This window comes from Gracilinanus agilis, chromosome 6 (genome assembly GCF_016433145.1).
Source record: "Gracilinanus agilis isolate LMUSP501 chromosome 6, AgileGrace, whole genome shotgun sequence".
Classification (NCBI taxonomy): Eukaryota; Metazoa; Chordata; class Mammalia; order Didelphimorphia; family Didelphidae; genus Gracilinanus; species Gracilinanus agilis.
The window spans coordinates 801,398-817,224 of record NC_058135.1 but is presented as its reverse complement, the minus strand read 5'-3'; the positions used below and the strand labels follow the sequence as shown (position 1 = coordinate 817,224).

The window sequence follows — 15,827 nt, the reverse complement described above, 5'->3', positions numbered from 1 at the left end:
TTTAAATTCTTATGACTCATTTAATGATTTGATTCTTTGAGACAAGGAAATCGGGTGCAACCTTGTGGCTGCATGTCGGGGCCCAGGACTGCTCCCAGCGTCCCGTGCAGATTTGTGGATATCGGTAAGGATTAAGCGAGGCGACTACAGCCTCTTGTAGCCTACAGGAGCTTTCACTAAGTTTCCCCTGCAAAGCGTGCCAGCCGAGCAGAGGGAAGGGACGCGTTGCTCAGATCTCCGTTCGGAACGTCAGCGTGGTTCCTTCCATTTGCTGTGCATAATGTTTCTCGAATCTTTCATTCTGGGCCACCGTGAACTGATTCTTCCAGTCACCCGAAATGCCTGGCAAGAAAGGACAGAGCCATTTAGCCGCTTTCCCAGAGAATCATTTGAGCCCGAGCTCTCCAGATTCTGGCCCAGACTTGCAGTAAGATCTGGGGGGTGTGTCCTTCTCGGGTGCCTCATGTATTGAGTCCCTCCACGTGCGAGATTCCTGGCTCTTTCTTGGAAAGCCCCTGGACTACCCCCCAGGAAAGGACTCTGGGATTCCGACTGGGAAGAGTGGCCCTTTCTTCTCTAATTCTATTGAACCCAGCTGCTGAGCAGGCGCCATTCAGGAAGCTTTCTCTGTCTCTTTAAGGAGGTGGCTCAGCTGCCCTGGGAATACCTGCCCATCTCCATGGCTCTTAGAGAAGCTCTTCAAGCTTGCCTTCTAGCTTAACTACTCCTGGTTGGCACAGTGAATCAACAGCGTCGCCGCATTTCATACTCTGCCTCTACCAGCACCCGCCCATGACACAGGATGTCCCCAACGCCTTCAGACAGGGCTGAGCTCTACATCAACAGGTAACTCTGCTTGTGTATTAACACTGAGTCTGCGATTACCTTTTGGACTTTAGGTTTTAAGAGCTTAAAACTTCGCTGCAACCTTCGGAACACCTTATATGGCACTTTGAGGTTTAAAAAAAACTTTCACAAATACTGTTCAGTTGCTTCAGTTGGGCCCAATTCTTCACGATTCCGGTTGGGGGTTTCTTGGTAAAGATATTGGAGCGATTTGCCATTTCCTTCTTCAGCTCATTTTACAGACGGGGAAACTGAGGCAAACAAGGTAAGTGATTTTGCTCATGCTTAGGAAACTAGCTAATAAATGTCTGAGGCCAGATTTGAACTCAGGAAGATGAGGCCTGGCACTGTCCCCACTGCGCTACTTCGATGCCCTCTCCATCCATCTCTCTGGCCATAACTTTTACTCAAAGTAGGCTAAGTATATGAGACGGACTTCTAGAACTCGAAGGGGCTTTGGTGATCATCTCGTCTAATCCATCCATCTTCTTACAGAGGAAGCTGAGGCCAGAGTTCTTGACTGGCTCAGGGAAGTGCCCGCTTCCAGCTCTCCTCACTCCAATGCCCACCACATCTGCTAATGCCTTCCTGACAATGCACAAAGACTCGGGAGGAAAGCCAGGTCATTCTAGTTGCGCAAGGTGTCTTGATTCGGTAAAGGAGCCCAGGGAAGACATTGGTTAGGATCCAGTGCCTTAGGAAACTGAGGGAAAGTTCTCACCTAAAGATGTCCCATCTGGTTCATTTATGGTAGTAAAAAGGGTTGATATCGAATACTACTCTGAAGTCTTATTCTCCATTTCCCCCCTCTCCCTGTTGCTCTTTTAAAGTAGCCAGGTCACAGTGTAGTGGATAGAGTGCTGGAGTCTGGAGTCAGGAAGATTTGAATTCAAATTTGGCCTCAGACACTTCTTAGATATGTGACCCTGATCAAGTCACTTAACCCTGCTTGCATGAGTTTACTCATCTGTAAAATGAGCTGGAGAAGGAATGCCAAACCACCCCACTATCTTGCCAAGAAAAGCCCAAATGGGGTCATGAAGTGTATGACACAACTGAAATAACTGAAAACAATGAGAAACCGCTCATAGTTACCAGTTCCCTTCCAGACTCCTGCCACCATTAGACCATTTAGTCTAATGAAATTTGGGGGATGGACTGGATGAACTTTGTGATCTCTTCCACCCTCCAAATTCCACGTGACTTAATACGGACGCTCATAAGATTTTCTCACCCTTTCTCATAAAGGGAGACACATTGTGGTCCATTTCTTTTTCTGTCATCATGGTATAATTGGCTGCTGGGTTTTGTTTCATGATCTTGAAGGAGGTGTGATAGAGGATTTTATTCATGATCTCTTCCGGCAAGTCCTTTTCCAGGAATTTCAGTATTTTTAGTAGTTCACGTTTTGGGTCCTAGAGAATCACACAAGTGCAGAATTTTAAAGTTCGAAGGGATTTCAGTGGCCACGTAGTTCAACTCATCCGTGGAAGAAATTCCCCATCATAACATATAACATAACATAACAAATAGCCACGCAGTATCTGCTTGCAGACCTCCAAGGAAGGGTGCCCACCACCTTTCATGGCAGCTCATTCTATTCTGGGACAGCCCTCGCCATTAGGGAGTGGTTTGCTGCCACGAAGTGGAAATTATTGTCCTGAAGACCTCTACCCGTTGTTTCTGTTTGTGTTTTCTTGGACCGAAGAGAACAAGTGAAATCCCTCTTCCACATGTCAAACCTTTAAAGACTTGAAGGCAGCCCCCAAGTTTCCTCAAGTCTTTCTTCTCTGATCTATCTTGTTCTGTTAATGGATCTAATATTATTGGCTCAAGGCCCTTTACCATCCCGGGTACTTACTCTGGATATTTTCCAGTTCATCAAAACCCTTCTGAAATGGTGGAACCTAAACTACAGACAGCACTCTACACCAGGGGTTCCCAAACTTTTCTGGCCTCCTGCCCCCTTTCCAGAAAAAATATTCCTTAGCCCCCTGGAAATTAATTTTTAAAAAATTTTAATAGCAATGAATAGGAAAGATAAATGCACCTGTGGCCATCGCCACCTCTCTAGATCACTGCAGCACCCACCAGGGGGCGGTGGCACCCACTTGGGGAATCACTGCTCTACACCATGTCTGGTGAGGGCAGAGTCCACTCGTACTAATACTTCCTTACTCCTAAAAGCTATGCTCCCCCGAATCCCTAAGACAGTATTGGCTTTTGGGGATGCCACATAACCTCTGACCCACCTTGACCTTGTGGTCTACTCGAATCCTCAGGCTTTCTTTTTTTAAAGCAAAATTGTTTCTAACTGTGCCTCTTCCATCTTAGAAGCTGATATTTTTGTACTCAAGCACAAGTCTGGACTTTTATCCCTATTGAATTTCATTTTTCAGAACTAGGCCAATGCTCTAGACCAGTATGGGCAACCTTTTTAAAGAGGGGCCAAAAGAAAGGAAATGCTCCTCTGTCAGTCTGTTTCTAAGGCAACCCTTTTGAAGTTTCATTGTATTGTATCCTACTCATGGTATTTGTCAGAGATAAAACATTTCGGGGGCCACCTCTGGCCCGTGGGCTGTAGTTTGCCCATCACTGCTCTAATCTATAAAGACCTTTTTGAGTCCTGCCTTTGCCATTCAGTATGTCAGCTGTGTCTCTCAACTCTGAGTCACCCTCAGGTTGGATGAGCTGCTCTCTGTGCCTTTATCTGAGGCACTGATAAGGCTGTTCATTAGCACAGGGGGAATCCAAGATCTAAGGGACGACCCACTGGAGCCCTCCTGGCCCCACGGCCCTGGAATCATGGCCAGTAGCTCTTTGAGTCTGGCTATCCAACCACTTCTGAATGCATTTAATTGCATTCTTGTGTCTAATCCATCTCTCTTCCTCTTCTCCACTAGAATGGTTTGTTAGAAAAAGAGAGTGACCAGAGGACAGTCATATTTGACAGAATTCCTGGGATGAAGAGAGTCTCGAGGCAGAAGGGGAGCGGGTAGTTTTATTCATGGGAAAGAGAGATCTCTTTTTCTCACCTCCTTCATATCTTCATAGAAGAGATAGAGGATACGGTAGTCCTTCTTCTTCTCCCACCAGCCCTTCACGTGCTCATACCAGGAACCAAAAGACACTAAAATCCACAAGAGAAGAAGACATTTAGCGAAAAAAGAGGGAAGAGCATCGGCATCATCTTATTCATCGTCATTGAAGAAGCATTCCTTAAGTGGTGACTTTGTTGAAAACACTACCAATATTAGGATTGCACGGGAGAAAACAACCAGGAACCCAACCTTCTGCTGTCATGCTACAATATGCACCGACTGTTGAGAAGCTATAAAATCAAGGCACTATGTTCAGGGAATAAAAAAAATACGTCATAAAAAAAAAAAGACGGCTTAAGGGGCTACAGTCTACATGGGAGGCAGGTCATCTACAAAGAAAGCTAAAGAGTATTGCAAGGTGAGGAAGTGCAAGGGCTAACCGCCTTGGAGAAACAATAGGAAAAATGGAAATTCAGAGAAGGGATGACCCTGGTTCTGAAATCAAAGGACCTGAGTTCAAATCCTGCCTCTGCCTTTTGCCTATTTGAGACAAGTCAATTACCTTCTCTGAGACCTATTTTCTTTATCTTTAAAATGGAACAGTTGGACTGCATGTCCTTCATGGTCCTTTCCAGCTCTGGATTTGTGAGCTTATGCAAGAGGAAAAGGTTTAAGCTGGGTCTTGGAAGACAAGTAGGACTTCAGTGTCTAAAAGAAGACGGGGAAGGGCATGTTAGACAGGCATCGTGAGCAAAGGTAAAAAATAGAGATACCCAAGACAGGTTTGGGAGGAAATGAGTACATTTCTGATGGAGAAGAAGATCTGAAGGAGAGTTGGAGTAATAGTGGGCAGGTTGTGGAGGGCCTTGAATTTTACTTTAGTGTAGTGCCTGTCCTTTACTTCTTTCATTGCCCGTGTTAGGGAAGAATATCTTCTGGACTGACAACCAGAACCAAGGTACAGGGCTCGTTCACCTCCTTGAATCAATCAAAGCCATCACACGAGAGTGAGATCTCGTTGGGATACGTCTTGATTCCAGGCCCCGAGAATTCTGGTTCTGAGGTAATTTCTTCCTTTCATCCAGATTCCTTGGGGCACGACCAACCCCCCTCTCAGTGGCTTTGAGTGATTCAGAGAACTGTAGAGACTTGGTTCCGACTCAGTTCTGATTGGGTGATTCAATCAAAAAGGGCAGCTAATTACTTTTAAGTGTGTAAGATAGTCCATGTAGCCCCTCCCTTACACCAGAGGAAGCAATCTCCACTCTCTTCTGTAGGAACGGGAGATTTTAAACAAGAGTAAAATTTGCAACAGGCGGCTGGATGGGAGAAGGTGAAGATTGGAGGCAGGAAGACAAGTTAGGAGCATTTGAAAACCTTTCAGGCATAAGATGAGAGCCAAGCCGAGGGTAACGAGAATGAATTTCAGCAAGGAATCCTGAGAAATGAGGATCTATAATTTCTGGTTCTTTGTAATACCTGTGCTAGCAGAAGGGATACCATAAAATGTTAGCTTTCTTTTTGATCCTGTTCACCTGTTTTTTACTCCTTCTTCATTTTCATTTAATAACAATAATAACCACAATGGCTTTTATATAGATTTTTTAAATTATCTTCTAAAATTTTCACAAAAATCCTCTGGGAGTTAGTTAGCCTTATTTTACAGAGGAGGAAACTGAGGCTGAGAGAGGTGAAGTAACCTCTCAAGGTCACGCCATGTCTGAATTAGGATTTGAACTCATCTTCCTATCTCCAGAGCCAGCATTCTCCAGAGTTGAGTAAGAGCAGAGGAAGTAGAGAAGTTATCTTAATCAGTACTTATTTAACATTTATTGATTGACTGTGAGCTCTAAGTCCCCTTATTCAGTCCCTCCAGCATTTATTAAGCACTCATTGTGTGTCCTAGGACCCCTCCTGCTTTGGAGCTCTGAGCTCCACTGAATCGTCTCACCCTTTCCAGCCATGAACTTCTCCAGAAATTCTTCCCAGGTCCCAGGTTCTGGGTGCATCTTGGCCATCTTGTAGAAATAATAGTAGGAGACAGCTACGTCCTTAGCATTGCGTGCCACATAGATCATCTGGGGGAAGAGATGGGAAATTGGAAGGGTTTCATTCCCATTCTTTAAAAAAAAGACAATAAATTGACCTCAGGAACATTCCCTCGTACTATGGGCCCAGATGTTCTCTGTCCTGCTTCCGGCCTGGGCCTTCCCACCTGTCCTCCCACATAGCGTGTCCCAGCTGTGCCTGAGCACGCCACAGAGGGGAGAAGGCACCGGGTTCAGGCCCCTGCTGGAGCCGGCTCACATGGGCTGCAGAGAGCCGATTTCAATCTTCAGTGTAATCATTTGCACCTTAAATATTGGCAAAAGCTACACACGAGGGTTTGATTTTTTGTTTCTGTTGTTTGTCCATAGTTAAAAGAGCGGCGGAGAAAATGTTAATGATATAAAGCAGGGGTTCCCAAACTTTTTTGGCCTGCCGCCCCCTTTCCAGAAAAAATATTCCTTAGCCCCCTGGAAATGAATTTTAAAAAAAATTTTAATAGCAATGAGTAGGAAAGATCAATGCACCTGTGGCCATCACCGCTTCCCTGGATTGCTGCAGCTCCCACCAGGGGGCAGTGGCGCCCACTTTGGGAATCACTGATATAGACTAAACTTGGAAGAGTATCAGCCAGGAGACATTTACTTTTTCTGGGCACACAGTGGTTAGATAGTCCCCAGCACCCCACTGCATGGATGCCTTCTAGCAAATCACTGGAAGAAATTATTTCACCAGGAATACAGAACCCTGCTATGATAAAATCCCAGTGAGCCAAATTAAAATATAAAGCCAACGGAACCAAAACCTTCCATTGAAATCTTTTTTTGCATTTCATTTTGATGGGAAAGAAGCTAATGACAGGAAAACCATCCTAATGCCGGGGTTTCGATGAAAAAAAAATGAACAGAATACTTTGGGCATATGTTCCCAGCTGGAGAGGTTAGAGGTAAGATGCATGTTTTGGAAGAGGAGTGGATGACCCGACTCCCGAAGTCCCTTTTACCCTGCGGTTCTGTGATGCGATGCCAACACTGTTCGCCTGCTACAAAAGAACTCTGCTTCAGAGCTTTGTACTTTGAATAGGAAGTACTTCGTTTGTGCCTTCCATGTCATTTTCCTAAAAGAACAAAAGCAGGGACTGCTTGTTTTTGTTTTTGTGCGCTTGGCACAATGCCTGGCACATAGTAGGCACTTCCTACCAGCTTACTGAGTTTAGAAATTCATGGTTGGATTAAAAAAAATATAGTAGCCAATGAAACGAGGCATACCCTTGGATCCAGCAATGCTACTACGAGGTCTCTATCCCAAAGGGATTTTAAAGAGTGAGAAAGGGCCTGTTTGTCCAGAAATATTCACAGCAGCACTCTTTGTGGGGGCAAAGAACTGGAAACTGAGGGGTGTCCCATCCCTTGGGGAATGGCAGAACAAGCTGTGGTGTGTGGCGGTGAGGCATACGATTGTGCTGTGGGGAAGGATGACCTGAAAGATTTCAGAGAGAGCTGGGAAGACCTCCATGGACTGATGCAGAACACAAAGGAGCAGAACCAGAGCATTGTAGGCAGAGACAGATACACTGTGGCACAATCGAATGTGATAGACTTGGCTCCTCTCAGCAATACATCCATCCAGGGCAAATCTGAGGGACTTAAGACAGAGAATGCTGTCCACCTCCAGAGGAAGAACTGTGGGAGTTAGAATATAGATCATAGTAATGAGTGGGGCAGCAAGCTAGGCATCCTGGCAGAGGCAGCCCTTGGAGAGGGGAGCCTAGAGAGGGGAGAGAGGTGAGGAGGGGCCACAGCAGCCCCAGTAGGGCTAGAGTGTCTGCGTGTTTAATAAGGTGAAGAACCATTTCTATAGAGCTTACGGTGTGCTAGGCACTGTGCCAAGTGTTTTACATGTATTTTTATTTGATCTTCACAGTGACTCTGCAAAGGAGAAGATTAGCTATTATTATAACAAATTATAATAAATTGGCTGTCATTTATTTGGAGGCCAACAGTATTTAGTGACTTGCCCAGGGTCACGCAGCTAGGCAAGTGTGGCATGCCCCATGCCTGGCATCTGGCACAAGAGAGCTCCACTTTAGACCCAAGTGAGCTCCAGGGGTGCAGGGGGAGTGAGGAGAGGAGTGCCAGGTCTTTTTGGCCTCTGCGTGTCTCTGGCATGGAATGACTTGTGTCTGGGCGAGGGGGAGCCTCTCCAGGGACACTCATGGTTTTCCCTTCGTCAGCCTTGGAGTGCTGGACAAGATGGGGGCCTTGATCCAAGTTCCGACCCTGTGATTCGGGCCGCCGAGCTCCTCCCCGGAAGCCCCAGCCTCTTGGGCGAAGGCAGGGGGGCGGCGGCAGTCTCCCCCTGCGCTCTTCCCCCTGGGGCCTGGGGAAGTCTTACCTTACAGTCCTTCTTCCACAGAGACGCCGGAAGGAGCTCCACCGGCAGGTGGGTCTTCACTAGTCGCGGGGACTTCATGGCCTCCAGCTGCTTGATGCCTGGAAATGGCCAAGAAACAGCCACATTAGCGCCCTGGGACCAGGCATCGCTGGCTTCAAGCCCATCAGGTGATGGAGAAAGAGAAGGCTCCGGCTCTGTCCCGGCCCGCCCTGGCCCCGAAGCCGGATTCCAGGGAAGCGCCAATGGCCGGCCGCACTCCTATCTGAGGCGCCCGGAGCTGCCCGGGTGAAGCTGACTCCCCCCCTCCCCCCCCCCCCGTAATGAAGGGAAGGGGGGGGGCGCAGAGCGCAGGCACTGGGAATGGCCAGGAGCCTCTCCTTTCTTTTCAGAAATGCCTTGATTTCATGACGTCATTCCGAGTGTTTCTCCCCCCGTCCCTCCCGGAGCCAACGGCCGAGACCCGGGCCCGAAGAATCAAGAAGTGAACCGAGCCTGGTGATGCCAGGACAGCCAGCTTGGAGGCAGGAAGAGCTGGAGAGCCGGGTGCAAGTCCTACCCAGCACCTACACGCGAAGCCTGGGGCACCACGGGCAAGCCGTGCTCCCGGCAAATGCCAAAGTCTTCCAAGCTTAGACTTGGCGTCTGACTCCTGGAGACCCAGGGTGGCTTTCTGGTCACAGATACCCTCTCCTGCCCATTGGACAGATGCGCAGTGAAGTGACTTGGCCCAGGTCACAGCTACTAAGAGTCTGGGGCCGGATTTGAACCAGAGGAGATGCGGCTTCTTGACTCGCCCAACACTCGTAAGTGTCCGAGGCTGGCTGCCTTTAAACTCGGGTCTCTCTGACTCCAGGCTGGGCACAAGGCTGGCTCGTGGGACTCAGTGCCAGTTGGTGAGCATAACTCCATCTCTGCTGTATCGGAACCCGTCCCTAAGTGGCGCATTCTCCTTGGGTTCTAGAGCATTTATTCAGCTCTTTTCCCCAAGAAATATCTAATTCCTATTTAAACCTGCCCGCATTTGGTGGTTGGAGGGCGCCCTGACTGACTCCATTTTGCAGATGGAGAAACCACGAGGAAGGGATTGTGGGGAAGAAAATGAACATCTGCTTACAGCGCTTTAACCCGTTAAAGTTCTTATCTCACCCCCACCCAATCCTGTAACTCCGAGGCTTTGCGCTTGTCCTGCTCTGACTGAGGAAACAACGTCAGTGTGATGGAACACGTTCTTTTGGGTTCCACAACCAAAACGAGTCAGACCTTGCCCCAAAGTGAATCCAGCATCAAGACAAGATCCGAACCCAGGGCTCCTGAGGCCAAGTCCAGTGCTCAGTCCAATAGGGCAGGAAGTACCATTTAGACAGGGCATGGGTGGCCATCCAGTGCGTTAGGCACATCCTCGATCTCGTTGGATCCTCCCCTCGGACATAGGCACACTCTACTTTATATCCCTACTTTATAGATGAGAAAACTAGCTGAGAGCTCGGAGGAGGCTCGCACCAGATCCTCGAGGTGAGACGTGCCCGAGGCAGACCTCATGCTCTCGCCCCGCCACCCCTCTCCACGCAGCCCAGCCCTTCAGCCTTTGCACACTTAACAAGCCAAGCGTACAGCGTCAGGAAAGGGGTGAGAGAGCCTTAAGCAGGAATGGAGGGTCCCGGCTGCCCAGTCCGAGGGACAGGCCGTGATCTGAGAAGGGTCTTTTGAGAAACCCGTCCTTGTTTTGCCTGGGGACCTTCTAGGACAAACTGGGGGAATGTCTCCTAACCCGGGGGAGATCCGCCTTTGGATCAAAGCTCCAACACTCTTTGGATGTCCGTTTAGGGGTGTTGTGTTTCTGGGCCAGCTGCTTTCCTCTTCCTGCCCCACTGAACCCGGGGAGCTTACAGAGGAAGAGATTATGGAGGAGATGATAAACACACGTTGTGGGCTCACATGATATTCGATGAACTTTTTGTACTTTTTAGAACTTTTCTTTCCCCTCCCCCCACTCCCTCCCATAGTTTCCCAGCATCTGCTCTAAAGATGGTGATAAGGGTGTAGCCATGTTGGTTTCTGCTAAGATAAAGACACAGTCTTGGGAAATACCATTTGTGTATCCGGGCATTATCAGTTCCATGAAAGGCACACGATTGAATATGGCATCCCGTTTGCATTTCTCTGCATCCCCGTTGTTATAAATCAGATCCAAGATTTCGCTGACCCAAGTGGTACCTGAAAAAGTACATTACAGAAGCCAAAGTCACTAAGTAAGAAAACAGACCTCTATTTTAGCTTTATGGAAACGCAAATATTTTTTTAAAAACCAACCCATTTTCATCCAAGGAAACTGAAGACAATTAAATGGCTTCTTGGACAGAGGACTGGTCCTTGAGGCAGGAGTACCTGAGTTCAAATTCAGCCCAAGACATCTTAGGTGAGTCATTTAACCTCTGTTTGCCTCAGCTTCCTAATTTCTAAAATGGGGATAACAGTACCCATCTTCCAGGGTTCTTGTAAAGATAAAATAAGGTAAAACTGTAAAGTGCTTAGTGTAGTGCCTGGCACAGAGCAAGTCCTATTGTTATGTTATGTTATTATTCTGAGGTTAGCTATTATTATTCTGAGGGAAATGGATGCTAGAGTTTAGGGGAAAATAAAAAGAATGGGAAAGAAAGGGGTCTCTCAGTAGCAGATCTTAAACTATACTAACAGAAATCATTGAAATGTTTGGGTTCTGGTTTAGAGGTTAAAAGGTGGATTCATGAAAGAGATTAGATTCACAAAGTAGGAAAGCAAATGAACATTGTAACCTAACCTAGTGTTTGATTAACCCAAAAAGGAATCACCAGTATCTGACAAAAATTGGGCAGGGAAAACTGGAAGGCTATCTGGCGGAAATGAGATCCAGGACAGTATCTTGCACCATATACCAAGATAAGCTCCAACTGGACCTATGTCTTAGACATTAAAGGTCGCAGAATAAACAAATTCGAGGAGTAATGTTACGGGAAACATAAAAATCCATCATTAAGAATTTAAGTAACCCTTAGGAGCCAGACACTTGGGAATTCTTACTCCCAAAGAGCTTCCATTCTAACAGTGTTATGGAGAAAAGCAAGCAGTCTCTTAGAGAAGTGTTTTGAATTACCACAACAGCAACATTTGTGAAGCATTTTGAGGTCTGAGAATGCTTTACAACCAAGATTTTAGGGATGTCCTCATAACAACCCAGGGAAGGTGGGCTCTACTCTCGAGGGAAAACCTCTCTGTGCCCCCAACCCTAAAGATTTGTAATCAGGTGACGTTTGATTAAAGTGGACATCAGGGGGAAAGAAATGTGGCAAAGGAACCTCATATGTGGTGGCTGGAGGAAAGGAGGTGAGAAAGGGAGAAAAGAAGGAATGTTTACAGGAGGTGGCATAGTGCCTCCTGTCTAGTTGGCACCAACCACGTCCTTCTTCCCATTCAGAGAAGAGATATGCCTTCTGGTAGCATACAGCCCTCCAAATAGTACTGATTCATTGTGTCCCTCCCACTCACCATTCCACCAAACCCAGGGCTGGGACAGTTGTTCCCTTGCCACCTGCACAGGACTAGGCATGTTGGCCCATAAAAAAAACAAAAACAATGGGATTATTGAATTAAGCCAGACTAATCGTATATTTGGACAACAGTGCATGAAAGCAAGAACCTCCTGCTTCAGGTTCAATATAACACATGAATTTGGGACAATGTCACATGATGGAAAAGAAAAAAATAGCAAGATGTTGATTTTTAGAGTTCGCAGGGAGAAGGGCTTCTCTGGTTTGGGAATGTTGGGAGACAAGAGTACAGACTCTTTAAAATGGTGGAGGGCGCTCACCCGGGAGTATGTATACTGCCAGAGGGACCAAGGAGCTTATCAAGACCGTGATATTTTTCATGAAAAATTAGTTCTTTTATTTGTTACGCATAGAAGAATGTTAAATTCTAGAATCGATCTGATATTTCATATTGACGAGTAGTTGTGGGAAGGTTTGCTGCAAGTCAGTAGAGAAGGGGATCTCCCAGGCTGGGAACTCTTGGTTTAGATCACTAAACATTATTTCCGAGGATAGTTTGTAGTAGAATTGATACAGAGCTGGCGTCCCAAGGATGTTTCTTGGCACACACCTGGGGAAAAGTTGCCAGCCTCATGTTTGGGGAAATCTTTAGAGGAGGTTCATTGGGATTCTATTAGGTAAGAAAAGGTAAAATCACACCCATCTTCATTTTAGATGAGCATTACACTAATATGTCTTCAACCAAATCCAAGATGAAAAAGATGATCGTGCGGCAAGAATGATCAATTCAATAGGTACCTACTATGTAATATACATAAATATAACCATGAAATAGTCCTTGTTCTCAAGGAATCTCCATTCAGACAGAGGTGGTAGGGGCTAGTATGCTGCATCTGAAGACCTGAGTTCAAATTTAACCTCAAGGCCTTACTAGCTCTAAGAAGGAATAGGAGGGAAGGAAACGCTTTGCTATGTGCTTTAGGATTATCATGTCATTTTATCCTCCTGGACACCTTGGGAGGTGGTGCTATTATGGTCTCCATTTTATAGATGAGGAAACTGAGACTGACAGGGGTTTAACAGGAACTCCATTTTAATCTGGTGCCGACCACCCTCTGTAGAGTTATGGGCTGCTTTTGTCTGATGGCTGCGGGTTTGAGTTCTCCGATGCAAAGCATTGAAGATGTGAAGTGATTGGCCCGGCATTCCATAGGCAAAGGACCAAATTGGGACTCGAACCTAGATCTTTGTGATGTGGAGGCTACCACCTTGTCTCTACTTGAATTTGTCTTAGCCAAGTGCCTGAACTCACCGGATTTGGGATAAGTGGAGATGAGAAGGTCATCCGGTCGGGCCTCGAATCCTTCCACCTGGGACCATTCTTCTGCGATGGTCCAAAAGAGGGGCACTCCATGGACATCCACTAATTCCCGTCGGAACATATCGTTGTTGTCCATTTGGAAGGGCCTGGATTTAACACAAACACATGGAAACCCCCCAAACATGGCAGAATGGATGAAATCTTCATTTTAACATTCACCAACTGGGCCATCTTTTACTTATTTATTTTTTTGGCCAAGTAAAACCCTAAATTAATCATGGTGGCACCCTGTTATAACACAGCTATTCAGGCATCAGTATGGAGCCTCAGAGAGTAAAATCCTGATCTAGCATTGATTACTGAGAAGATGATTGTTCTGACTTCCAACACAACCATTGCAGGAACTGAAGGTCTGGAAGAGCTCCCAGAGTCTCAAATGGACCGAGGACTTCCAAGAGCTTCAGATCTTCAGTATTTTCTTCCTTTTCTTTGTACCCCCAGTACTTACCACAGTACCTGGCCAGTAAAAGTATGTTGACTGAGTAATATTGCCCAATACAGTGATTATTATTATTTTTTAAATTACCCTTATTTTCTGTCTTTGAATCAATACTCTGTGTTGGTTCCAAGGCAGAAGAGCAGTTAAGGGCTAGACAATGGAAGTTAAGTGACTTGCTCAAGGTGACAAAGCTAAGTGTCTGAGGTCAGATTTGAACCCAGGACCACTCAAGGTATGGCTCTCAATTCACTGAACTACCTAACTGCCCCACAGAGCAATTTTAAAGGTTAAACAACTTTTGTATCACATCTCCTTTGCATACATAAAACTCCAGATAATCTTACAAGGATGAATTGTGATTTAAATAGTTAATTTTGAATTCATGAAAATTGCATAATACTAGGCTGAGTGGTTGGTTCAGTTTTTCCTTTGGGATATTAAGCTATATTTTATCAGCATGATGCCTTAGAAATGAAATCCTTTCCTCTTAATTTAATCACAGAGTTAGAATCTAAGTTCAAAGTTCTCAACAAGAAAAACACAAGTGAACAAAAGCAAGGATTTGGAAAAAAAAACCTCAGTCAGCTCTCAATGATCAAAGCATCTTCAATGGTCCAAGTTTTAGCTTAGGCTAAAAGGGTAATAAACCAATTAATCAACACATTAATTTAGTCAGCTGGGTTCTGATGAGTATGAATAATGAATTCTGTCTATGTGTTTTCACATTCTTTGAATTCCCACTGCCTATTCCAAATGAGCTAGGACCAGTCAGGATATTATTTTACATCATTATAACTTCCAACCCTGGGAATTTGAATGTGAAATATAAACGTGTGACCGCTTCATGGGATCCATTATTCATGCTAATTCAGATGTAGATGGTACAGCAGATGCTTTAATAAATATCTATTGACTGAATGATTAACTGGTCAGTTTTCCCCCCCATATTAATTATCTTAGGGAGGATTCTTTCAGATACCAACCTGTTGTCAGTGCTGAATTTGTTGTATTTTGGAATTCTGTTTAGTGGTTTGATGTATGGTGGGAAAACCACCTCTAAGGTCCTTCTCACTATGCCCAACATTAAATCACTTTGCAAAACATACTTAATAAAAGACATCATGGTATAGTGGAAAAAATATTGACTTTGGAACTGGAGGACCTGGGAGCAAATCTTGCCTATGAAATGAATTAGCTGTATGACACTGGATAAGTCACCTCTCTTCTGTATACCTTGGTTTACTCCTCTATAAAAGGAGGGAATTAGTTTCCTTGATGCCCTTGACCTCTTGCTTTTCCAGAGGAATTTTGTTATTTTTTTTAGTTTTATAAAATAATTTTTTGGCAGCTTGATTGGTACTGAACTGAATGAATAAATTAATTTAGGTAGAATTGCCATTTTTTTCAATATTAGCTCAGCCTTCCCATGAACAATTAATACTTTTCCAGTTGTTTACATCTGACTTTATTTGTGTGAAAAGTGTTTTGTAATTGTGTTCAAATACTTCCTGTATTTTTCTTGTCAAGTAAAGTGGTAGACTCCCAAGTAAAAAAAAATATTCATTTGTTTAATAAAGGTTAAAGATAAGGATTAATATAATAAGGATGCCTTAACAACTAAGGGAACTAGATTTCCAGCCACTCCTTTTTCATGGCAAGACGAAATGCTTCTGGCCTTGGTGATTCACCTGAGCTACTCTGTAAATTTCCTCATCAATAACTAAAATCTCCCAAAACACTATCTGACTAAACAAATTAAGTCCTTATATATAACTTTTAGTATCTCTATATTGAAGTTGTCTGCAGGTGAGTAAAGACAGTGAGCCCAAATGGCAGAGGCTCCTTGAGCTGACTGTGGCTCTGAGGTGAGAGTCAGAGTCCAAGCAAGCAGGATCTTCTTTGTCCTTCAGAACAAAATGTTATCACAACAGCAGAAAGAAACGGATTTCCTTCGTGGTGGACAAAAGGAAAACTACTAAGATGGCTCAAGTTTTCTCTTTGTTTGTCCTCAAAACCAAGGCTATAGTTTATGTATAATTAGAAAATATTGGACCCCCTAAAACTACATTACCCGGAATGCTTTTCCATTTGTTTTTCTGCATATTTATGTTATTATTTATATAGTTCTGAAATTTCCTCCCTCTTCCTTCTCTTGT

The 15,827-nt window shown here is 45.0% G+C and overlaps 1 protein-coding gene across 1 annotated transcript in view; it reads right to left on the bottom strand.

The window, feature by feature from the left end:
- Positions 1–15,827, bottom strand: part of LOC123251032 (sulfotransferase 1 family member D1-like) — a 33,061-nt gene continuing 17,234 nt past the window's right edge. Inside the window, exons 2-8 of the mRNA XM_044680195.1 lie at positions 13,164–13,318; positions 10,416–10,541; positions 8,328–8,425; positions 5,839–5,965; positions 3,882–3,976; positions 2,081–2,261; positions 1–342 (exon numbers count right to left, since the gene is read on the bottom strand). Of these exons, the coding sequence (XP_044536130.1) occupies positions 230–342; positions 2,081–2,261; positions 3,882–3,976; positions 5,839–5,965; positions 8,328–8,425; positions 10,416–10,541; positions 13,164–13,308 (885 nt within the window). The 5' untranslated portion in view covers positions 13,309–13,318 and the 3' untranslated portion in view covers positions 1–229. The remainder of the gene's footprint in view (positions 343–2,080; positions 2,262–3,881; positions 3,977–5,838; positions 5,966–8,327; positions 8,426–10,415; positions 10,542–13,163; positions 13,319–15,827) is intronic.